General features: G+C 48.6%; 1 protein-coding gene across 1 annotated transcript in view; it reads left to right on the top strand.

Moving 5' to 3' along the window:
* Mtcl1 (microtubule crosslinking factor 1) overlaps positions 1-18333 on the top strand; it is a 110625-nt gene extending 92292 nt beyond the window's left edge. Inside the window, 4 exon segments of the mRNA XM_037210181.1 lie at positions 5232-5510; positions 7794-7825; positions 10427-11981; positions 17157-18333. Coding sequence (XP_037066076.1) covers positions 5232-5510; positions 7794-7825; positions 10427-11981; positions 17157-17393 — 2103 coding nt within the window. The 3' untranslated portion in view covers positions 17394-18333.
* The last annotated feature ends 7829 nt before the right edge of the window (positions 18334-26162 follow it).

Below are 26162 nucleotides of genomic sequence, written 5' to 3'. Positions count from 1 at the left end.
GACAGAGAGAGCAGGGGAATAATACAGAAGGACTGGGCAGGCTGTAGTTCCAAGAGCACAGCCCGGGACCTACTTCATCGAATTGGACCCCATCTCTTTATCTCCTACCACTTCCGTTAATGCCAATCAACTTTGAATTTGTCTAGGATTTAATTCATTTATTAGGTCAGAACTCCCAGGATGCAGTGGCCTTAACTGAAAGCCTGGCTTTCAAACAAACACACCCAGGTCAGCATTTACTAATCTAGGACATTTCTCAACCCAGTGAAGTTGACAGTCAAGGTGAATCATTCGCACCCTTACATTAACACACATTCCTTTCATTGCAGAGTTTGTAGGCGATTTTGCCTTTATATGCATGTGCAGGGGCTGGAAAAGGGACCTTTTTAAAGGGATTTTGAAGATTAAAGTTGAAAGGGGAAGGTTTATTTCGGGTTATCCGTCAGCCGAGTTCTTCCCCAGAGTAAGCTAACACTTAGGATGGCCACGGAAGACGTGGTCGTGAGTGATGGCTGCAGCCTGGATGGAATTGTTCCCATTAGTGAAGTAATTACCAAATTGAGTTAGAAGTCATTGTTGGCTGGCGAGTGCTCCTGCTGTGGTATTGCTGAGCCGTGATTAGATAGGACCAGAATCAAGGGAGGTATCTGGTAGCTCATCATCTCCCGATAAACAAACTCAGATGGATGTGGGGAGGGCAGAGGGAGTTGTTTTCCTGCCGCTGGATAATCATTCTCTGCATTGCGTGCGCTTGGTGTGGTTTATATAGCTGCAGTAGGGCCAGAGTTATGTGCAGATTCAATTTTCACGTCACGCTGAGGAGAGGGTTTTGAATTCCTCCCTGGCTGGATTCCCACCCCACAGATACCTTGCCTCTTTTCAACCTGTCACTCTTCCGAATGCCCTAAGCCTCAAGAAATATCAGTCAGTTAGAAGTGGTAACCGGGATAAAGTACAGCATTACTCCATCGTAAATGCTCACACCGCCTGCGTTAATGTGAGAGCCTGTTGAGAATGAAGCTCTTCAGCCACCTATACGACACTGTTCCCTGGCTAAGGTTGAATGGCAAAGGTGAATTCAAGTTTAAATTTGCATAGGGAGGGACGCAGAGTGAACCATGTGATTTTAAAAATGGCCAGAGCCTTTGACTTAGAAGCAGTAGAGAGGAAGCAAGCCCACTCCAGATAGAAGGAGCGGAGGCCTTCCTGGGCTTGATCACCAATGAGTCACCTTGTTAATATTTGATATGGCTCCACTTCAAAATCCTCCAGATACTACCAAGAGGAAAGTTACCATTTCCTGTGTTTTGGAAATACAGCACTGGGAACAATCTGCCAGATCGTGCCTAGCATCTGTGCTCTGTTGAGTGGGTCTGCCGCGAGGCAGAACTCCAGGGCTGACTGTAGCATGCATTCTTACAAAATGATCACCAGTTTATCACACACCAACTTGACTTTTTCTTAGGAGACATGAACAGATGTCTCTGCCCCAGATGGAGTTCTGACTGCAGGCCAAGAATGATTCCACCCCAATCTAGTTTAGTGAAGCGTTGAGTTTATTGGGTACATAACATAGCAGCGTGGATGAGGGGTTCCTTACAGGAGCCCTGGGTAGCTCCTGGGTAGAATCCTCACTGAAGAGCCCACTGGAGCACCGTGATTCACAGGAGCTGCCTCTCTGGTGCACAAACTGTAGGCAGCTCAGCCTCCAGGCAGCTCCTTCCTCCACAACTGTTAACTGCTTATATAACCTCGGGGAGGGGGAACTCTTGGTGAATTCTCTAAGTTTCTGTGGTTCTTGGGCCCTGTAAGTCTCATGACGCTTTCTTCTCCCTCACAAGAGCAGTGTTTTTATCTCCTAGGAAACAAAGGTAAGCAGTGGCAGACTGGGTACTAGGTGCTTCTTGGCCACTGCTTTGTGTTCCTGCCACACCCCCTGTGAGGCCATGGTGTCCCCTGTCATGGGCCTTTGGGGGTCCACTCTGCCTGTCATTGCTGCTTGTTGATCCTGTCACAGGCCGCTTTAGTGTTGAAAGTCATGCTGTCAGCTAAGCAGGTATCTGAGGCTCTTGTGTTTCTTTCGGGGAGGAAGGAATTTCTAGCAAAGAAGAACTTGGTCAGACGCATCTGGTAACACTCAGTTTCTGAAGCAACAGTGACCCAGGGCTGAACTGTCTGTCACCTCACCTGGTGTGTCAGGTGTGCACCTGGCCCTCACACCTGTGCCGTGGGTCCTGGCGTCTGTGCAGGATTCCTGCTCGTCAGGTGGGTCCACGATGAAAGGATGCTGCAGACGCGCAGATGCGGCTTTGAGAACTAAGTCTAGCCTTTCCGCGGGAGTCGTCCGCGTTGCATTGGGTTTTAGAGATCTCACTGCCCGATTTGAAAACTAGTACAAGCGGCTGTGCATAAACATTCTCTGAAAGAGAGGAGGTCGGCTCAGATGCCCATGGAGAATGTACGTACACGGAGAAACGAGCACAGGTTTCATCTCTCGTCCAGTTGCTTGCCGGTTTCATGTCTAGCTGCACATTCCATGGACGAGCAAGAAATGTAACTGAATATTCCTCACGGCGCCCACTTGATACTTGGCCCCAGGGAAGCCGAATAACCTTGGCATGTGATAACTTGATACGAACAGTGAGAGAAGCAGCAGCAAATCCATTTTCCACTTCCAGGACATGTGCATCATACTTGCCCGGTGTCGTTAAACTCCTGCATCATTTCTATGCCACACGAGGCGGTTTGTGTGGTAAACGACTGTAGGAATGTGGCTAAGGCACTTCTCATCTATCCTGGTAGAACTCTTATCTCGGCCCACGTTGGATTGGGGCGGGGAGTTAATTAACTTACATGGAGTCACACTGGATTTCTCCATAGGATTGGTCAGCTCCCAGTTCACTGTCACAGAATGTCTCTCTCTATACTTGTACTTGGGGAGCTTAAAAAAAAAAAAAAAGGAACCATCGTGTGTCACCGATTTTCCCTCCCATTAATTTTCTCAAGTCAGTTACCTTTAGAACCTGAACGGCCAGCCTGTCTTCTAAAACCTGTGCACAAGGCGACCTCTTTCTTTCCACCCAGTTGTAAGGTGACACTCTTGAGATTTTTTGTTGTTGTGCTCAATGATTTGAAATCCAAACCTTTTAAATTTTCTATTTGCATTAAATGTCATTCCGCTGCAAGATCACAAGTACAGTAGGTGTGCGGCCCCAGGAAACCCTATCCGTTAAGGATCCATTATACTATTACAGCAGCACACAGGCATCTCGGCAGCAGGGACTGCCAGCGCGAACCGCTTCGGTTCTTTTTTTTTTTTTTTTTTTTAGGAAATCTGACACTTAGCAGCCCGGTGCAAACTGCTGCTGGCTGCCTGGGTTTATTTTTGAAACCCGTTTTACTGAGTTGGAACGTGGTTGTTCATAGCTCTCCTCTTTGGTCGGTCCTTCTCCCCCTTCACACACACACACACACACACACACACACACACACACCCTCAGTGCACATTTACAGCTCCCATTGCAATTCTTGCATTTTAATTCTCTGCCAAAATAACTTGGGAGATGATGATCATGTGTTGAAACTCATCCGCACTGACATGCGTTAGAGAAATATAATGAAAAGCTTTCCTTTATATATATATATATAATATATATATATAATATATATATATATTATATATATATATATATATATTTCCAAGTAAAGCATTTAGCATCATTAAGGGAACTGCGAGAAATGTGTCATTAGGAAGGGGGAGGAGAAAGTGGAGGGGGCTGAGCTCAAATCTGGAGTGATCTGTTTGTTCCCTCATATAACAGTGAACCTGACACAGACTGGCATCTTAAGATACGGCTTGCTGGTGGGGACCCCCGTCTTCTCATAGGCTAGCAATAATGTTCAAAGACGTTGTTTGAATGCCTCCAAAATTAGAAATGAGCTGAGGGTCCTTTGGTCCTGTCCAGCTTCCTCCTGACCATGCACAGTCCACGCTCCTGCAAGCTCATGGATGCAGACTCAAATGGCTTCAGAGACGAAACCTGTGAAGATGCTCCTAAAAGCCAGTCTGGGTTTAAGGGATTTTTTTTTTTTTTTTTTAGAATTTCCTCCATCATCTCAGCATTTGAGGATGGGAAATCTTGAGTCAGCCACTCTTTCCAGTGAAATCCAAATGACATTCTGATTATTAGATAATTTAGATAGCTTCAGGTCCTGATTGCACTTTCTATAAGTGTTTAGAAAGAGAGAGGCAGTGAAGAAGAGAGCCTAAGCCTGTGAGCCACACCCCTGGGACAGCCCGTCGGCCCTCTGTGAGTTTACATAGCTCTCTGATAAAATACCCCCACTCGGGATCTCGCACTGGAAGAGAGTGCTTATCTGCCGAGTGAACTGCACATGCCCGGCCCCTCTGCCGGCTCACCTGTCTGCACATCTCCACTGAGCTGGGCAGGAGTTGAGAAATCACCTTTGCTTGCAAAGCAGCAAGGCACACATCCACAGCTTCAGCCCCTGCCTCCTTGAAGTGCTGGGGATTGGACCGGGGCCTTGCGCATGCTAGGCAAGTGTCCCCTGCCCCTTCCTCGACACTCCCAGTGACCTTTCTGCCCGCTATTGCTTCAGTTTACCAGATCAGGCCGAAACGTGTGCCAGATCTTCAGTCATCTTTACAGCTAAGTTTGAACTCTCTCGAGCAAAGTTAAAGTTGTCTTTAGCACCGTGTGGCCACAATCCAGTTCAGTTACTTGGGTTATATATAGAATTTGTTATCTGCCTTAGGAAAATGGGGTTCATCTCAGGAGTTTGCCATTCATGGCAGTATTCCATGGAGCATAACTAAAGTTCTGGAGGTAATTGCAAAAGAAAGTACTAAACACGATGTTTATTCCCATTAAACTTAAAAAAAAAAGTCTAATTTCCCATGAGCACAAATTGATAAATTATTGGACTATAACAAAAATGAAGCAGACAACAGCAAAATCCCTTAGTACATAAATATTTGCATCAGGAAGAGTCCGTAGTCCTGGTAAAGTGCGCTTTTCTTTAGAAGGCATTTGCATTTGTGATATTACTGTAGGACATGTTGAAACTGAGGGCATGACTTTAAGAATATTTGCTTCTAGCCAAGTCTTTTCAAGTAGACACTTGCAATTCAACATAGTGGAGAAAGGATGGCCTTAGAGAAATTGTCACACCGGAAAGGGAGGCTGATTCTTTCCATTTTTAACACTCAGTTGCAGAAAGAGAACAGTCCCCGGAGAAGTGGCAGTTTCCTCTGCAGTCAAAAGGAAGACAACACTCACCCTTTTCCACACCAAGGAGGCCTCCGTGCGCCCCGACCTGTGTCCATATGGCCCTGTGCAGACACTGACTCCATCCCATTTGAAGACCGGCCGCTTTCCAAACTGAAGGAGTCGGACAGGTGCTCGGCCAGTGAGAACCTGTACTTGGATGCTTTGTCCCTGGATGATGAACCAGAGGATCCGCCACCCCTCAGGAACTGCCTTGCCGAGGTCAGCCGGGGTTTGTGCTCTGAGGTCCCTAACAGCAGGAGGGGGCTGTCATCAGCTGCAGCCAGTGTCTGGCAGATGCCCCTCCCGGCAAGTTCCCCAGACAACCTGTGCCTTGAGCCCAGTGACCCTTTGCCAATGGAGACGGTTTTGTTTGGTGGGCCTGACCCTACTCCTGTGGTCAGTTCAACTTAGCCATCTTGCTGTGAGTTTAGAAGTGCTGGACTAGGGTCGCATGCAACATGAAAACTCTCAAGAACAAGTGTAGTCAACAAAACACAATAGACAAAATAAATGTGTATTTTCAACTTTTCTTGAAATCCTAATACAGTTTTCTGATTCTAGAAAACTAATGGCTGAGAAATAGTTCTGTATTAAGGAATTTCTTAACATTTAATAGATATCACTAAATGGCAGCTGCTGTAAATATTCTGGGCAAAGGGAAAAAGATCCAACAATTGAATCAACAAATGAGAGAATTAAAGAGAGCCACCAAAATTTCTGTGGCACAATGTCATTTATTTTCCCATAATTTTTGTTTGTTTTGTTTTGTTTTTTGAGACAGGGTTTCTCCATGTAATTTTGGTTCCTGTCCTGGATCTTACTCTGTAGACCAGGCTGGCCTCGAACTCACAGAGATCCCCCTGCCTCTGCCTCCCGAGCACTGGGATTAAAGGCGTGCGCCACCACCTCCTGGCTGATTTTGTTTTTAAAACTTCATTTTAAAAAACTGGTATAGGAATAGTGAGATCCTGTCTCAATAAAACCGGGATGATGGGGTGGGGACACTAGTATAGGAATCGTTACATGTGATCCAATTAACAGTGACTCTACTGGGTACTGTTCTTTCTAATACCTCAGACTTACAGGGACTTGCCTCAGATAGTGCTGAAATATGGGGACATTGTGTGAGTTGAATGTCCATGTTTCAAAATGCTGAGACCACAGGGTTTCGGGTTTCCAATTTTTATGCAGTTTGGGATATTTACATATTCATAATAAGGTTTCTTGAGGATAGGACTCAATTCAAACACAGAAATCACTTATGTTTCATATACACCAATGCCTGTAGCCTAATGGCAATTTTAGTCTATATGTTTATTTAATTATTTATTTATTTATTTATTTATTTATTTATTTATTTATTTATTTTGGTTTTTCGAGACAGGGTTTCTCTATGTAGCTTTGCACCTTTCCTGGAACTCACTTGGTAGCCCAGGCTGGCCTCGAACTCACAGAGATCCGCCTGCCTCTGCCTCCCAAGTGCTGGGATTAAAGGCGTGCGCCACCACCGCCCGGCCCTATATGTTTATTTTTTGTGTGAAACAAATGTCAGAAATGTTCAGGTTTTGAAGTATTTTAGGTTACAGATTTTTGGATAAAGGGATGCTCAACCACGTACGTCAGTCACGTCAGTGACGTCAAATATTTGCCTTACCCTCAGCAGTGTGTGTCAGGTTGGTAGAATGTCTGTTGGTAGGTAGGCCCTGCCACAGGTCTGCAGGCGATCTCTGGTCCAGCTTTGTAGCCGAGAGAGCCAAAGATCCAAGTGAGACCTTTCCTCAACTCTGTGTGGAGGAAACAAAGGCTTGCTGTCTGTGAGGAAGGACATGCTTCAGTGTGACTGTCCCAAGGAGTACGGCTTCAATACTGTCCAGTGATTGTTTCTTCCAGTGTGTCAGCATGCAAGTCTGTTTCTCAATAGACAGACAACCTTTGCCATTGTGTTGTTGACCACACAGCTCCCGCTGCTCTTAAGGGGAAGTCACTGTTGTTCTACTTCTGATCCTAACTAAGAATATTCAACAGCAAGCAGGAGCCCCTGCCCGGAAGATGCCACCCATACCAACCTCCATAGCAAGATTTGGAGCAGAGGACATTGGTCTCCCAACTCTCCACTCACTTTGTTAGCTTTCACGCCTCCACCAACATACCCACACTCGGACTTACCCGGGATGGCCAGTTCTTTGAACTTCAGTGGGGAGGTCCTCTACGGGAGTTCAGGAGAGCCGTTTACTCAACCAGCTTTAGAGTCAGTGTTCCTGGCTCAGGCAGGCCCCTCCCTCCCTGGGGAGGCTACAGAAGCTCTTGCCCTCCCATGATGCTGCGGATGCTGCTTTTACTGTTAAGACTTCAAAGGGCTCCGGGCAGTAGCCCAGAACTGGGCCTCAGTGAGCATTTTAAACCACATCTTAAGGGGCCAGAGCAAAACGAGTCACTTTAGCCCAGGCAGGATTCCTAGGAAGCCAAAAGCGACTGATTCTGACAAACATTTGTTTTTTACAGGAAGAAGAAAGTTGCAAGGGAAATCTTCAAAGGTAAGTAAAATTGATTGCTAAATTAGAAATCTTTCATTCTTAAGGTCCTACTGTTTTGATGCGGTGTTTATGGGTACTCTCCGGAATAGTTTACATTAAGTAGTTGCTATTAAATTATTGGCTTCGTGGATTTGTATTAGCAACAAAAGGAACACACGCTGATGTGTGTCTTATGACAAGAACTTTGCAGTGCTTGAAAAGGTCAGTTTTTCAAAGGTCTGTGGAAAACTTTCTTCTTATGGGCCGTTCAGAAAACCGCTCCTCTCAGGAGGCATTGCTCCTGGTACATGGGGGATTTGTTGTTACAGTCCTTCCTGCGGTGATCCCCAGAGGAAACAGACTGGAGCTGCGGCCCTTCGTGTTAGCTGCACACCAGCTTCCCGCTCGAGAGCCCATGCTCTCTGGTTTCTGCCTTTTCTTCCTTCTGTACATGGAGACACGTTATCTCTATCCCATCTATTTCTCCGGCAGTTACTTTCAGTAGCCCTCCTCCTTTTGGTCTGTGATCTTGGAGGCTGTAAGTGACCACCTCCTTTGGAGCCTACGTTGTCTGATGTCCACGCAGCCGACAGAGTTGTCTGGGCATGGTCCTGCCCTTCTCTGGTCTTCCCTGGGCAATGCAAAGTATACCTGAGGGCTTGGGTAGTCCGGAAGTAATCCTCGTATGCCTCTTACTGCTCTGTTTCACTGGGTCTGGGACTTAAGTGCCTTGGGCCTCGGTCGCCTTATCCACACATAGGAGGGTTTCAGATGCTTGAACGATTTTGTTGTTTTATTTTGTTGGAGAGTTTCAGATTCTTGAAAGATTGTGCTGTTGTATTTTCCTTGTGCAGTTTACATGTGGGAGCGCACAGGAAGCCAGTCAGAATCTGACACAGAAGCAGCCCACCCAGTTTAGCTGCCCCTCCAACTGCTCTGCCCATTCCCAGCAGCATCCACAGCTCTGTGTCCAGGTGAAGGCTTTGAGCCGTTTGCTGTTGGTAGTCCAGGCCTCCCCATCTCTCTGGTTCTCTTTTGCACTCTGTTTTTAAATCTTATTTGCTTCTGTTGATTTCAGAAGGAGTCAACGTGGGGGCTGTGCATTTTAAGTAGCATCAAAATGTTCAAAACTGTGAAGGTGCCGACCCCCTCCCCTGGCCATGCACCGTGCGAGTTCTAGCCGTATGGTGGGTCCTGCCCTATCTCTTATATCAGGAGGCACTTGAACATGCTTCCTCTGTGTCCTAGTTTCGTTTCATCAACATGGCTGCTTCTAAGGTCCATGCCCCTCCGTTCTTTCTCATCTCTGTGCTCCTCCATCCAGCTAACCCCAGGGGCACAAAGCCCTCACCCGTGGCCGCCACTGTGGTTCTGTGTAGCAATCATTGAGCATTCAGACTTGCTCATGGAGGAGCCCCAGTCTGGCCTGACTGTGATCACCAGGCTCTGTGGAGGGGTGATCTGTGCCCTGGGTCTGGGATCCCCTCTGACATGGCCAGGGCTAAGACAGAACCCTAGGTACACACTGTCTGTCAAGGGAAGGGAAACTGATCTAGCAGGATGGTAAGTTGGTGTCTGCCTTGCCTCCCACTTCTGCTGCAGTTGGAGTGACTCCGGGCCACAGAGGTTCTGTCACCTGAGGTGGTGGGCACACCCAGTCTCCAGTCTCTGACCATTTGTTTGCCCTGGTGGCTAGGCAAGCTGCATGACTACTAGCCCAGCCACCTCCTGACTTGTCCAGTATGGCACCCCACCACCTCTGGGGAGACTGAAGAGCAGGTTGGAAAGCATTCAACAAATTTACGTCGGATTGAAAGATGAGGAGTTAAAATGCTTGCCCTGAGGATCTGCACCCATATGCATATATGCACTGGGCGATGGCTACCAAGGTCCAGCTATTGTGACTCACCTGTCTTCCCTCTTCACTGTTGTTTGTGTGTCGGAGGGAGTTTTCCTCCTACAGAGGACAGAAAGAACACACAGAGAGAGAGAGACCACTTGCCTATAGAGAGGAAAGCGGAGAGAGGAGAGTACGCCCTCATACCGAATTGCGTGGGCTTGATTGGAATCTTGTTTGAAACAAGACTGGAAGCTGACCACTTCCCTGTTTTCTCCCACCTCTTCCAAGTGGCCTTTGGAGACTGTTAGTCCTTCAAGCCAGTGGAGGATGAGGCTGGGTGAAAAGAGATGGGGACCTATAGATGTTTCACCAGACTCTCTCTCTCTGCCGCATCCTACGGCTCACTGTAGTTAGAGATTAGGGCGTGTTCATCTGCACGGGTTGATGGAAGCCAGTAGAGGATAATGCTCCTCAGTGGGCTGAGTGGCCAGACCACAGCCTGGAATTAGCTGTGACCGGGTAGATAAACCATGTATCTGTGTAGCCATTGCAGCTGGGGGGGGGCGGGGGTAAGCTCTATTAAATTCAGACCAAGGCAAGGCTGTAGGCACAATTGCAGAGCAGTACAACTGTGGACATTCATGGGGTGAGCATATCAGCCACCCAGGATATCGAGTGGCTGACCTGATTTTTTAAGAGGTAGGTAGAGGCGGGCACCTCCGTGGGTACGTCTTGTGTAGAGCACAGCCCAGAGCTGACACCAGCTCTCCTTCTTTCCCCAGGGCTGTGTCCGTGTCCTGTATGTCTGAATTCCAGCGTCTGATGGACGTCTCCCCATTCCTGCCTGAGAAGGGCCTGCCGTCTGCCAGCAGCAAGGAGGATGTCACTCCGCCCCTGTCCCCCGATGACCTGAAGTACATCGAGGAGTTCAACAGCAAAAACTGGGACTACACTCCCCCCAGGACTGGGACTGATAGGCCTCCAGACCCCTGGGCAGACAGGACCGAGGTGGGGCGGGTAGGACAGGAGGCCACCACAGAGCCTTTCCCTGACTCCTCCTGGTACCTGACCACAAGTGTCACCATGACGACGGACACCATGACCAGCCCGGAGCACTGCCAGAAGCAGCCCCTGCGGAGCCACGTCCTCACCGAGCAGTCTGGGGTGCACGTATTGCACAGCCCACCTGCCATCCGCCGGGTGGACAGTCTAGTGTCGGGCGGGGAGGGCCGGAGCCGAGGGGACCCCGAGGGCCCCTTCCCCGTGAGTAGAGCGAGAGGGAACCTGGCAGATGCCAAGGGAGGTCACCCGGAACCCGTGCTCAACAGGTGGCCTTGCGCCCCACCCAGGCACCCCCGAGACTATGTGGAGGGGTCCCTCCGCCCCCTAGACAGACCCGTCTGCCCCTCCCTGGGGTTCACCTCCCCCCTGCACAGCCTAGATATGTCTAAGAACATGAGCGATGACATGAAAGAGGTGGCCTTCTCTGTCAGGAATGCCATCTGCTCTGGTCCCGCTGAGCCACAAGTCAGGGATATGGCCTGCCAGACCAACGGGTCCAGGGCCGCAGGGACACAGACCATCCAGACAATCAGTGTGGGCCTGCAGACTGAGGCCCTGCGGGCCGGCGCCGGTGGCGTCGGCGGCGTCACCAGCAGCCCCCACAAGTGTCTCACACCAAAAGCCGGAGGCGGCACCACACCCGTGTCTTCTCCTTCCCGAAGCCTTAGAAACAGACAGGTGGCCCCTGCCATCGAGAAGGTGCAGGCCAAGTTTGAACGCGCCTGCTGCTCCCCAAAGTATGGTTCCCCCAAGCTTCAGAGAAAGCCCCTCTCAAAAGCTGACCAGCCAAATAGCAGGACCTCACCGGGCATGGCCCAGAAAGGGTTCAGCGAGTCGGCCTGGGCTCGCTCCACCACCACCAGGGAGAGCCCTGTGCACACCACCATCAACGATGGCCTCTCCAGCCTCTTCAACATCATCGACCACAGTCCCGTCGGGGTGCGAGCCGGGAGCCGCTCTCGCTCAGCGGAACCTCGCCAGGAGCTGGGTCCAGGCCAGGAAACGGGCACTAATTCCCGAGGGAGGTCGCCCAGCCCCCTAGGGGTGGGCTCAGAGACGACGTGCCCGGGGGATGGTGGAGAGAGCACACCGGTGAGACAGGACTTATCCGCGCCCCCCGGCTACACACTCACTGAGAATGTGGCCCGGATCCTCAACAAAAAGTTGTTGGAGCATGCCTTAAAGGAGAAGCTAGCCAGCACCCACAGCCCCTCAGGTCTCACCAGCGACAGCCACACCGGAGACGCAGGACCAGCTGAACCAGGATCCATGGAGGTAAACTGGGTACTGCCCCATTCATTGCCCATCAGCTCTGCCTTTAGCAGCCTAGCATTGGAAGCCTGGGGTGGATCCTGGGCAGTGGTTTCAGGAGTCCTTGTAACTGGGCAGGGATGAAGCGAGCTGGGAAATGGACCAGGCAGAAAGAGAAACCTTGAGTAACTTATAAGAAAGTTGACTTTTACTGTCCTCAAAATTGTGAGGACGTGGTTTGGTCTGACTCTGTCCTCTGGTCTGGAATTTGTCTTTCTCTCTTGGTCTGGGATTTGTCCTGGGGTATACTTAGTTCCTCTCTGTGTGACTTGGTGCAAGTGTGAAAACTGAGTGAGCGGAAGCCGTGTGTGCCTGTCTGGTCAGGACTTCTCCACACTGCACATCTTTATGTGTGGCTTCCTGGGGGGGGGCATGCTATAGTGTATTTGGACCACACAGACACAAACTTCTTTGATTGGGAACTACAAGAATAGCTTTTGGATTCTCAGGCCTCCTCAGTACAGAGTTTGTCATCTTATGAACCACCCTTCACTGGAATCAGGGAATGGATAAAGTAAAAACTGTGCCCTAATAGAATATGGCAGTGGCAACTGAATTCTATTGACGCATATGCCCATATGTGTTCTTACACTGGGAAAAACAAAAACAAAAACAAAAAAAAAAAATGAACGAACAAAAAACACACACGCAAACAAGGGCACCCACGGGCATGGTGGTCCACAGCTTTAGGGAGACAGAGGCAGGTGTATCTCTTTGAGTTCTAGGCCATCCAAGGCTACATAATGAGAACCTGTCTCAAAAGAAAGAAAGAAAATCCCATGCCCACAGCAAGTGATGACAGCAGCGGGGATTTGCGCCTCACTGTCAAGGCCTCGCTGACAGAGCAGGTCTGTCCAGTCAGTGATCACATGACTGCAACTCCTAGGAGCCTGACTCTGCATGTGTGTTCATGAGCCTCGTCCAAGCCCAGCCACTCCCATGTCCAGCAAGGGCAGGGGCAGAAGACAGCAGGACGCTCCCAGGCTGCCCACCGCGTGCCCACTTGCACGGAGTCAGCTCTGGCTTCCCGTGTGACGTGAGGAGAAAGGTGTGCCTCCTCTGCCGCTTGCCCCACACTGCTCACAGGTTCCCTGTCCAGCCCTTGGGGGAGTATTCAAAATAGAGAGTTTCCACCAGAAGGAGGTCAGGCCATGCTGGTTTTGACAGTTACCTATAGAAACGGCAATCCCCTGAGCTGCTCTTCCCAAGGTCTGAGTTTTAGGGACAGGTTTGCCACGTGCTCTGCCAAGAATGGACAGCACAGGATAAGAGTTCTCAGGTAACAAATGGTGTCTCTTTTGATATTTTGTACCAGCAAACCTCAGGAGCCCTCAGATAAGTTCCTGTGGCTTGGGAGGGTCTGTGTGTACATGAATACTCTGCCTTCAGTTACAAGAGAGCTTGTTTTAAAGCATTGTCCATTGGCTGTCTTGAGTTTCTGCTCTTATTAGAGGCCAAGTAGAAATTAAGTTTGGGAACCAAAGAACCTTTGTATTCTTGACAGCAAATGCTTAGAGCAACTGGGTGACGTGGAGGTTTAATAGTTGATAACACATAGTTGATGGAGTCAGCGCCTTGGGGGTGCAAAACTCACGACGTCACTGCAGGTCACTCTGCACGGCCCTTATTCTCCGAAAAGCACCTGTGCCGAGCCTCGCACCCCCCTGCACCCCTCCACCCCCCACCCCCTACCCCCCCACCTTGTTGGCTCCCAAGCAAGCTGAGTGTCGCACAGGCACACAGCCAGTTTCAGGGGCCAAGAGCCCACGGGGAGACTCACCGGCAGCGTTTCAAGGCCGTGGGTTCGTCTTGCCCTTTCTCTCAGCAGTTTGCCTGTTCTGGGTGCCAGCAGAACCAGTCCTGTTTGGATGGACCCCACGTAATAGGCCCGTTGGGAATCACGTCTCACCTCGGTGACCTTGTGGCAGGTCTGGCTTTCATGCCCCGAGCCGCAGAATCGCTGGTGTTTGCCTAGCCCGTGCCAGGCACCCTGTGTAGCATGTTACTGGGGTCTCAACACATGAGAGACAGGAAGCGTCCCTTCTGTGCTTCCCTCTCACCCCTCAAGTGACCCTGGCCTCTCTCTCTCTTGAAGCTTGGCAGCAAAGGCAGAGAAGTGGCAAGAGAGCGATCTGGCATCCTTCCCTCCCAGAGCTAAGTGGACTGGGGTACATTCGCGCACAGGCAGGTGTAGCTTGTGGTGAGCAGAACAAGCCAGGCTGTGTATCCAGACACACCACTACACCCCTCACATACGTGCTGTCAGAGAGCTGGGGGGCCACTGCCTGTCCCTGGTTCTGCTTCCTTCTTCAGTCTGTTGGCACATGGCAGGAGACAGTCCTGTGGGCTGAGTGCCATGGCCGCCGCCTCCTGCCCGTACCCTGCCTGCCTCTGAGTGAACTCGGGGACCACCGTTCTCTCCTGGAGGCCGTCTTAGAGCAGGGACTTCTGTTTGAAACATACTTTCCAACGGACTTGTTTTTCTCTCCTTTCTCTGCCTGTCTGTCCAGAACCAAACTGTCTTACTAACTGCCCCATGGGGACTCTAGCCCTGCCTGCCTCACACTGTAAGTGCCTCCTTCTCTCTCTCGCTTCCGCCTGTCCAGAGAGTTGTATGTGTAGCTCATGTGCTCATGGTTGTCATCCATCACCATCTGTGGAGATCCACTCTCACCCCCCAGGAATGGACCCCGAGTACAGATACCCCGCTTTGCCTGCTCCAGGGTTGACTACTTAGCTTGTAGATGCCACTGGGGTTTCTCCCGTCCTGGAGTTTGCAGTTTGAGCAAGAGAGAAACATTGGCTAGGAAGGACCGTCTCAGGCCCTGCCTGGAGGAGCCTTTGAACCCCGCTTCTGTTGGTTTTAGACCCACCCACCACGGCTCACTGGCATTTCAGTTGCATATGTGTGCTGTGGTGTGCTGGGGTGTGGTGTGCATAATGTGTTGAGCCTTCTCGCTCATTTTTTTTTTTTTTCAAACAATCATGCCAGAAAGAATAAACTCAAATGTCCTTGGTCCTTCCAAGTACGTCTACTGGTGAAAAAGTAAGTCCTTGATAAGTATCAATGAATAATAATACTCTGAATGAATAATAACAGAGACATCTCTGTTGCCTGTATTTTTGAGAACTCAGCATGGCCGTCGGAGCCTGAACTGAGTGAGACCTATGAGAAAGTACACGTTGTGGTTTGAGTCGGGGATGTAGTCACCCTCCTAATCTACCTGAAGTTAAGAACTGAAGCAGAGCCATGCTGTACGTGGTGGCGCACACCTTTAATCCCAGCACTGGGGAGGCAGAGGCAGTGGATATCAGTGAGCTTGAGGCCAGCCTGGGCTACATAACAATGTCAAGGTCAGCCAGGGCTACATAGTGAGACTCTGTCTTGGGGCTAGGGGAGACATAACCACCATCAGATAGAAGTCATGTCCCCATAGCAGGGGCAGGGGCTGAATGGCCAAGAAATTGGTGGACAAGACCATTTCCACACAGCTACCCCACCGGCTTCTGAGTAAAGGACAGCATCGCTCATTGTGTGTGCTGGTGTCTTACTAAGGAAATGTTAGTTTCCTTGACATTGTGGCTGCACATTTTTTTTTCCCTGCACGAACAGGTGCTAGTGAGAGGGTTTGATGGTCTCTGGGAAGAGCTGGTTCTATTCAGCTTCAGTGGGAAGAGGGCCTGGATAGATCCGTAGCAGCAGCCACACCGATATTCAGCAAACATGCACATGCTCACTCCTGTAGTAGTGGGAGCAGGGACGTGGATCTCACAAACCGTACCCACCCTCCTCCAGGTACTGTGAGTTGAGGCAACGAGACAGAGATACGGCACCACCTTGACCTCACGCGTATCCACGTGGTAGCTATAGGCACATCCTGGCTGTCACAGTACTATAAGTATAAATGGCCCAGGGAAGAGCCTCCTAGGTCAGTTAGGAGGCATCTGATGGAATGGTCTCAGTGTTAATGTTTCCTTCCTTGCTGTCCCCTCAGGGATGAGGGGAGGATTCTACCCCATTACTCCATTGCCCTTGCAGAAGCCTGTGGGTCCCTTGCCGCCCTCGGGTCATGACATCCTCACTGGCCATCTCTGAGCGTCCTTGGTCATGTTCTCATCTTCTCCATCGACTGCCCACTGGACACAGCATCTGTCCCTCCATCTCTGCTGTTCCTGATCTCTTCATTCTGGGTCCTTCATTGTCTGTCATGTCTAGATCTCCCAGTTCACCTCTTGACTTCCATTGTGGGGCCTTATTCCTCGACATCCTCTTTGTGCCTTTCATCATGGTACTATACCTCCTCACGTTTTGTGTGAGCATCACACTGCGTTGTGACCCAGCTCCCCACCTTCCTGTGTGTTAGTAACTTCCAAGTTTGGACATCCCCGTTCCCTGACATGCAGGCGAGGGACACGTAGCACCACATTCCCTTTAAACAAGCCAGCGGCCACAAGTGATCTGCACCAAGACTGAATGCTGTGTGTCACGTGGTCAGCAGCCCTCAGAACGTTACAGTGGCCGAAACACAAACACACGAGCACTGTCTTGGTACCAGTTTGTAAGACCGCCGCCGCCGCCATGGTGACGAGTCATTAAAGAAAACTAGACCTCAATTAAAATTTCTGTCTGCAACATTTTTTCCCCACACATTGTGGGAGTTTGTTTAGCCTTCTGCCAGTCAGCTTGGAATAAACAGTGGCAGAGTTCTGTTTGAATCCCGTTGCTGATACAACTGGATGCCACCCCAGGTCCCTGTGGGGCCCCCTGTAGACTTGAGATCCTGTGAGACTAGCTCAGTAGCTGAAGGGCTCCTTCAAGGGGCTCAAGGATGGGGCTGGGACAAGGTGACCCCCATTGTTTCCTCATCATCTCTGTGTTCCAGCTCCGGAGATGCCCTACACGCAGACACAAGTCCCTGTGTTTTGTTGTATTTTTGTCACAGCGTAAAAAGGTCACGGTCATTCATGTGGAATGTTTTCCTGATCACTTTTAAGTTACTCCCCGTGCATGCCATAATCACTGAGATGCTGAAGCCACCTGGGCTGTTCCATTTGACTTCCGTGTGTGTCTGAAGTGTGTTGGGGCCATTGCCCATGCGGACGCTGCAGGTCTGAGTAATGCTGTCTCCCTCTCTGAAGGAACTACCTTGTTCTGCACTCGCGCCATCCTTAGAGCCCTGCTTCTCCAGGCCAGAGAGACCAGCAAACCGCCGCCTTCCATCCCGCTGGGCCCCGCCTTCCCCCACCGCCTCCCAGTCTCAGTCACCTGGAGACCCGGTGTCAGTGTCCTTGGAGGAACACGGTGAGGAGGAGCCACCCGAGGAGAAGCCACACCTGTGACGTGATGCAAGCTTGCATGGATTATCACCGGAATAATTCACTGTAATTTTGCATACCCAGACCATCAGTCACCATCCACCAAACCTCTGCCCCCAAAGGAAAGATGTAGCTTTCTCAAGGTCCAAGGATGTTTTTTTTAAAAAAACACACGGCTGCTGAATGTTCAACCTGGTAAACTGAGATGTTTCGGGAATGAAACAGTAAACGTGCCTGTAATAATTTTTTCATAGCTCAGAAAACTATTTTTGTCTCCATCTTTTTTACACACAATATATTAAACAAAAAAGGGTAAATAAGGTATAAATAGATTTAAGAGTTTTAAAATGTACATCTTAAGAGATTCCAAACACCCTTGTTCTTGATCCTAACTGCCTCTGTTAAATTTGCACTGTTCCATTTTGGTTGGGTTTCTCCATATTGAGTTCAGAGTGTTCTAAGTTAAGTTTTATTTTGTCCAGTGCTGAGTTTTTTAGGAGTCTTTTTTAATGCTTCAGACTGTCCAACTCAGTAAACTCTTTTTAGTGAAAAGGCCATGAGGCCAGAAGACACAAGAGTGTCCATAATCTGGAAGGATGCAGATCAACATGTCTGAGAATGTACGGAGCCCCTCCGATGACTTAAGACTCACTGTATGACCTATATACTCCGCCTGCCGCACGTCTTCGGGCACCTGTACATACCCTGCTCTTGTCCCTGCCCGCACCTGCGTGTGCGTCGGTCTGATCCACTGTAACTCATTGTGGAGTTCCTCGTACTGTACGGTTCCTGTCCGTCCCCCTGTCCCAATGAGACAACAGCCCCATTTTTAAATTATTGTTCAAACATTAACTGGCAGTGTACAAAGCTCACTCGACATTTTCTTGTTTAAGGGAAAAGCACTACAGAAAATCCTGAGGATGCCAAATTGAGACAAATGATGGTGCCTCAGAGTCTGTCTGAGACCATGATGATATAGAAATAAAGCCCTTACAAGGTCTTGGTGTCACAGTTCACTGGCTCCTCCCTCTCCCCCCACCCTTTGTCTTCTATAGCTCTGAATGGGAAGTTTCCCCAGGTTTTCTGTAGCTGGCAGAGTGCAGCCAAAGGCTGTAAAGAAGGGGACCGGCTACCCATCTCCTGGGGCCGCATACTTGTGAGATAGTATTGTAACTTTCCTGGACTCTGAGGGTCCTGGGAAATTCTCACCACAGATGCTAGAGCTGGGAAGGGCCACGGCAAGGTGGCTCCGAAGAAGGATATGTGGTCAACCTCTTCCCTTCTAATCAGGAAAGGGAGTAAGCAGCCCGCAGCTCTGTGTGTTATTCATCTCCACTGCAGACATGCAGCCCAGCATCCTGGTGTCGGGGGTGGTGTGAGGCTGGAATTATGAAGACACTGCTGGAGAGCACAGACCTATTCAAAAAGGCCCGAGCTGCTGGCTTTGACGATTCCGTAGCCCAACGGTTCTCTTCTTACAAAGATGAGGTCATAAGGCCTCCTCCCAGGGTCCCACAGTTCCTCCTTTAAATGGTTTCCAAAGACAAGTGTTGGTGCAGAGATGGGGCAGTTGGAACCTTGGCAGCATGTTGGTGGAGACGTTAAGTGATGCTGCCACCGTGGAAGACAGCATAACAATCCCTTTAATCCTCAAACACAATCACTGCATGGTCAGCTATCTGGTGGCGGATACACGAAGCTTCTAAGTTAAAATGAGACTCCTATAGATACCTTTACACTGCTTTTCACTGGAGCATTATTTATAACAGCCAAAAAATAAAAATAGAAATAACACATATGTCCACCCGCAAGTGAGCAGAGAAACAAAATGTGTATTCACAGTGGAATGAATATTAGCTAGCAGCAAGAAAGGAAGACACTGTTGTACATTCTTCATTGTGGGTGAGCCTTGAAGACCTAGAAATGAGGTAAGTCCGTCAAAAATAGTTGTATGATTTCCATTCATGTGATGTTTACTAATGCAGTCATTCATAGAGACAGATTAACATAGTGGTTACTGGGGGGTTGAAGGCAGAAGAGATCCCAGTTAGCATGAAATGGTGGCAGGGTTTTGTTTAGGATGAAGGTAAAATGCTGGAAGTGGGTAGTGATGGTCACATTGTCCAATAGTGAGGATACACTTGATGCCACTGGGCTAACACTTAAAAGAGCTAACATGGAGCCAGGCGGTGGTGGCACACGCCTTTAATCCCAGCACTCGGGAGACAGAGGCAGGTGGATCTCTGTGAGTTCGAGGCCAGCCTGGGCTACCAAGTGAGTTCCAGGAAAGGCGCAAAGCTACACAGAGAAACCCTTTCTCGAAAAACAAAAAAACAAAAAAACAAAGAGCTAACATGGTAAATCTTTTGCACATTTTACTACAAGAAAGCCTTTTTAATGCAGAAAATTAAAATTTCACATAACCACACTAGATACAGCGACAAACAACTTATCAGCAAGTGGGTATGTTGTTGGAGCTGGGGTGTGGCTCCATGGCGGAGTGTTCCTGGTGTGTTTGAAGCCGCGGGATCAGTCTCTAGCCCTAGAGACAGAAAGAGATGTCGACAGGTGCACACGCGCATTCTTTCAGTTGGAGCCAGCGATGAACTGAGTCTCATAGCATTTGTCAGGACTACTGTCTCCAACCGTGCGCCCGCTGTATCTTAACCTTCAGACAAGCATCCTGAGTATTGGTGGTGATGATCCCCAGCACGCCTGTTACTTTGGGGGTTCCTAGAGAAAGAGTTTCCAAAAAGCTCAGACTTGATGGTCCTTATAGTACATCATGCTGTGCTATTCCAAAGCTGCTTGAGCCAATCATGGTGACAGGCTGGCCCTGCAAAGGAGTCTGGGTGCTGTCAGAGGGAAGAGGGTACCTGGAAGGTAATACAGGCTGTGTGCTGCTACAGAACACCCCCAAAGTTGCAGGAACAAGCTCTGGTCACCAGGATCGTGCCACGTGATTAAAAGAGGTAAACTTCCCAGGCACAGCAGGGCCTGGGTTGGTGCAGACAATATAAGCACCATTTCATTGTGGATGAGGGAGAGATAGGGGAAGCTTTCATAAGAACAGCCTCATCAGGCAGCTGGCTAGTTGCAGACCTCCATGAACAAAGCCATCTGGAACCTCCAAATACTTAGGTCTATTATGGAGCCGCTCAAACTTTAAAAGGCAAGACAGGATGATGGAATCACTTCCCACTGCTCTGTCCAGATGGATGCGAAGGCAGTTCTGTGGGTTTGGGGTCGGCTACAAAAGCAGAGCAGCTGTCTGCAGGGAAGGGCCCAGGGGAGGCATCTCCACCAGTCATCATTCATGGGCCAGCTGTTTTCACGTCCTAAAGAAAGATGTGGCAGATTCCTGAGACCCAGGAAGCCAGACTCGCCCATCAGCATGCCCTACACAATGGAGGATGGCAGCTCCAGCAGCCTGGAGACCTTAACAAACCACAGTCAAAGCAGGGGTGGGAGCTGCATGCTGGGTCCTCCATTTTTGCTCTAAGAGATAACGAGCTATGGTAAGGTTTTTAATATTATGTATCTAGTTTTTGTATATGTGCACGTAATTCTAATTTTTTTTTACTCTTTTCTATAAAATGACCTAAGAGGTTTGCAGATCCTTAATTTCTCAATTTTTTATTGAATACATTTAAATGTTTTGGTACATGCAGTGAAATGGTCGCTGTGTCAAGCAAATCAGCACGCCAAGCTCACGGGGTAGCGTCTCCCACCCTTTGTGGAGAGAGCACCTGAAATGCACTCTTCTATTCCCTCTGGATTTTTTTAAAGAGCATCTCTCCATGTAGCCTAGCTGGCCTTGAACTCCGTCCTCCTGCCCCAGCCTCCCCAATGCTGAGATTGCAGGTGTGTGCCACCATACCTGGTTCTAGACTAATTCTTTTAGCAAAAGTCCCAGACACAACTCGGTGTGTCACTCCAGCCTTTATATCAAGTATTGGCACTCCAGATTATCAAACTTGGCGGTTATTGCGCACGTTCATGTCCTCTAAAGGCAACTGAAAAGTGCAGCTGCTTGCTTCTGTTGTCTAATATGTTGCTGTTTTTAAGTTGTGTTAAAGTATGTGTAGTATAAATTTTACCATTTAAACCTTTTGTGTTTTTTGTTTTGTTGTGGTTGTTGTTGTTTTGAGACAGGGTCACTATATATCTTTGACTGTCCTGGAACTCTCTCTGTAGACCAGACTAGCCTAGAACTCAAGAGATCTGCCTGCCTCTGCTCCCAAGTGCTGGATTGAAGGTGTGTGCCACCACACCAGGCATTTAAACCATTTTAAAAGGTATGTTTTAGTAGTAGTGAATGCACAATGTTTTGCCAAGCACTACCATGTCTTGCAGACACTCCACAAAACCCCAGATGCATGAACTGTGCCCATTCCCTGCATGCATGAATCTGCTCTTATTCTCCAGGCTCTTACTTAGGAAATCTCACATAGGTGGTATTTTGTATGCTATGTGGCCTCCTGTGTCTGGCCTTTTCACTTAGCATAGAGTTTCCAAGGTTCATCCGTGTTGTACAAGTAGCAAGACTTCCTAGTTTTTTTTTTTTTTTTTTTTTTTTTTTTAATTTTACAACACCATTCAGTTCAACATAATAGCCACAGATTCCCTGTTCTCCCCCTCTCGCCCCCCTCCCCCCAGCCCACCCCCCATTCCCACCTCCAGATCAAGGTCTCCCCGAGGACCGGGGTCGACCTGGTAGACTCAGTCCAGGCAGGTCCAGTCCCCTCCTCCCAGACCAATCCAAGTGTCTCTGCATAAGTCCCAGGATTCAAACAGCCAACTCATGCAACGAGCCCAGGACCCGGCACCAATGCACAGCTGCCTCCCAAACAGATCAAAGCCAAATGACTGTCTCACGCATTCAGGGGGCCTGATCCAGTTGGGGGCCCCTCAGCCTTTGGTTCATAGTTCATGTGTTTCCATTCATTTGGTTATTTGTCCCTGTGCTTTATCCAACCTTGGCTTCAACAATTCTCGCTCATATAAACCCTCTTCTTTCTCACTAATTAGACTCCCAGTGCTCCACCAGGGGCCCAGCCGTGGATGTCTGCATTCAGATTCCTCAGTCCTTGGATGGGGTTTATGGCACAACTATCAGGGTGTCTGGCCATCCCATCACCAGAGTAGGTCAGTTCCTGCTGTCTTACGACCATTGCCAGCAGTCTTTTGCAGGGTATCTTTGTGGATCTCCGTGGGCCTCCCTAGCTCTCTGCTTCCTCCCCTTCTCACCTTCTCATGTGGTCTTCATTTACCATGGTCTCCTATTCCTTGTTCTCCCTCTCTTTTCTTGATCCAGCTAGGATCTCCCACTCTCTTTCCCTCGACCGTCGCCCTTCATTGTTCCAACTCATGACCAGGCTGTTCATGTAGATCTCGTCCATTTCTCCGTGTCTTTTTTTGGGGTCCCGTTTTCCAGGTAGCCTCACTGGTGAGTAGCAGTCCAGTCATCCTTGTTCCACATCTAGCATCTTCCTATGAGTGAATACATACCATATTTGTCTTTCTGAGTCTGGGTTACCTCACTCAGGATGATTTTTTCTAGATCCATCCATTTGCCTGCAAACCATATGATGTCATTGTTTTTCTCTGCTGAGTAGTATTCCATTGTGTATATGTGCCACAATTTATTTATCCATCATTGTAGGGAGCTGGTACACAACCAAGAGGCTTCCCTAGGAAGGTGCCGTTTGCGCATGCGCAGGGGTAGGGCGTGTCTAAACAAAATGCTGTCACTAGGCGGGAAGATCCTGATCAAAGTTGCTGTGGGGAGGCAGATTGAGCTCTGTATTAAGGTCACTGTGGCTGGAGGAAGGAGTAAAGGGCTCTAGAGTGGGTCAGAGGAGAAATTGGAGCGTGGGGAAACCTGGTGGGTCCACAGGGAGGGGTAGGGTACCAGGCTTTCTCTATTGGGCCACCAACCAGGCTCCTTTCTGGCCAGCTCTTTTAACTTGTTTCTCTTCGTCTTCCTTTTGCCTCCGGCCTTTTTGCTCTTCTTTCTTTCTGTATATTTTACGTTCACTGCTTCTGCGTCTGGCTGACTGGCAGCTGCCTGGCTCCTTGGCCCAGGTGTGCCCCTCACTCTCTCCCCCTTCCTCTCTCTCGTTCTTCCTCTCCAGAGCCTAGATTTCTCCTATTTATTCCCTCTGCCTGCCAGCCCTGCCTAGCCTTTCTCTGCCTAGCTATTGGCCATTCAGCTTTTTATTAGACCAATCAGGTGCCTTAAGGGCAGGTAAGGCGAAACGAATGCAACACATCTTTACATAATTAAACTCACATCCTACCCTGTTAAACAAATGCAACACATCTTTACACAGTTACAGTAGTATTCCACAGCATAAACAAATGTAACACATCTTTGCCTAGTTAACTCTTCCCCAACAGGTTAGGGTTTTCTGGATGGGAAAACAAAGGCACTGGCAGATGATAAGCAAAGGAGTTCCAGAGTGTTGTAAGCAGAGGAAGAGGAAGAGGTGGGGCCTCCAGGTCTGAGACTGTGGTGCTGAGAAGACAGGGAGGCAGGCAGGCTGGTTTGGGCAGGGTTTCTGCCTTTGCTAAAGTCAGGTTCACAAAAAACCAGGGCGGTGGAGGCTGCTGCAGAGTACCCACACACTGACTAGGGAACCCAAGAGCCACCTCCAGTTGCTCAGTGAAAACCCTTATTTATTCTTCTGCCACCTCCGTGGCCTGGCCACCTTCTTAAGAAGCCTGCTCCTCTCTGAGCCTTTCCCTCAAGGCACAAGCTCATGCAGCTAGGCTCTTGGGCCTTTTGTGTTGTGTTCTTTTAAGGTTAGGCACTTGTAAGCAATTATTGGACATTTGTAAATGCCAAATAATAATAATTAGCAAAAGCAAGTATCATTGTTTGTTTGCTTGCTTGCTTGTTTTGTAAGGGGACAACTGGGGTCTCCGGATGTAGGGATGTTTGGAGAGAGCTACAGTGGCCCACTTATCAGTGCTGCAATACAATCTGAATGATATGGTAGCAAAGGGATCCTGGCCTTGTTTTCCTAGCCCAGTTCCCGTGAGGTTGGGACAGCCTATCCCATGGCAAAGACTGATGTTCCCTGATTTCCTAGCAAGCTACTAACCCTCAGCAAGGCCCCAGGAAAACACACAAACCCCAGTGTCCCTATAGCGATCCTGGAATGAATTTACATTCATCAATGGCTCTGGGTTTCACAAGCCAAACCCAGCTCACCTCTGTCCCTTACAAATTCCATTTCAGATTGATTAAAATAAAAGCAACGAAAAAATAATAAAATAAAAATAAGAGGGTAGGTATAATAGTAAGTTAGATGCACCTAATAATGCCTATTATAATTTTAAGTTCCGAATTTCTGGAGAGAGAAAGGAATTTATCTCTACAACACTGTTTTTTGTGTCTTGAGTCATTTCACTTAGGGGATATGCTCACAAATAATCTCAATGAGATCAAAGTAATCTGCAAAATGGATTTGTATGGGGTCGGACATGCAGAGAACTGTGGGGAAGGCTGACCAATTGATGGTCCATGGATTAGTCAGGATTTTCTAAAGGAAAAGAATGATAGAATATATATGTATATGTATAGGTATATATATGATTGATTTGTATACATATTACTTATTTACATATATATGCATATATGTGCTGCAAGCCACAGGAAAATATAATGGAATCCAGCTACTATCACAAAAGCTACTACTTGGAAAGGCCAAGGACCTTGGAAAGGACCTTGGAAAGGTCAAGCCATGGCTTAAGAAGTCTTGGTGATATTTTATCTGAAATACCTATTAAGCATCCAAGGACAAACGATCTCCTGAATTAAGGCAAATTAAGCTTGGACCCTCCTTTCTTATACAGCCTTTGTGGTATTTATACTAACATTGTAGACTCCTAACATTTACCTAACCCCCTCTAGGAATGTAGTTTGAACACATAAATTCCCTTTTTTTGATATATTAACTGATTTTAGCTCTCAGTTGACCTCCTCCTTTACCACCCCCCTTTTGGGTTATAAAGGAAAGCCTGATGGTCACTGCCTGAGGAAAACTCTTGTCTGCCTTTATGACCCTGTAAGAATTCAAGCCTGGTGACCCTGCTTTAGCTAGAACACTGCTATTGCATGGGTGTATAACTGTAAACCTCAGAGACTGAGAGAGGATTTTGACTGGAAAACTAGATGGAGACCTATAAGAATGAGGTGGAAGATGAGGAAGAGCCAGATGAGGAAGAACAAGATGAGAAAGACGAAGATGGGGCAGAACTAAGATGAGAGAATTAAGATAGAACTTAGAGGAGTCAGCAGATAAATGTAGAGAGAAATCAGGCAAGGAAGGAGCTAGGCATGAGAGCAGAACTGAAGCTGTGTAAATAGAATTTTATCCCAGAGGAATAAAGTAGACGGACTAAGAGCTCAGTATACTTAGATTCTTTTCCCGAAAATCATTTGTGCCATTAGTAGCTTCTCTTTTGGGCCCCTGGGAAGAAGATTATTAAGGCTGGACCATAATATATATATATTATGGTGGCCTACAGGCTGTGACCCAGCTAATCCAACAAAGGCTGTCTTCCAATAGAAGTAGTTGTTCAGTCCACCAGGCTGAATGTCTCAGCGGGCCCAGTCTGGAGCTGGAGTCCTGGAGGATTCCCAGAGAACTGCTGGTCTTCAGTCTACATTGGAATCCCAAAGAATTAGGTTCTCATCCCTCAAAGGGATGCTTCAGCAACAGGATAGATGAGCTCACCATGCAAGAGCAAAGGCAGGCAGCAGGGGGAGGAAGCTTCCTTCTTCTGTGGCCTTATGTGGACTGCCACCACAAGGTGTGG

This window comes from Peromyscus leucopus, chromosome 13, assembly GCF_004664715.2.
Source record: "Peromyscus leucopus breed LL Stock chromosome 13, UCI_PerLeu_2.1, whole genome shotgun sequence".
NCBI lineage: Eukaryota > Metazoa > Chordata > Mammalia > Rodentia > Cricetidae > Peromyscus > Peromyscus leucopus.
This window is presented reverse-complemented; position numbering and strand designations above follow the sequence as displayed.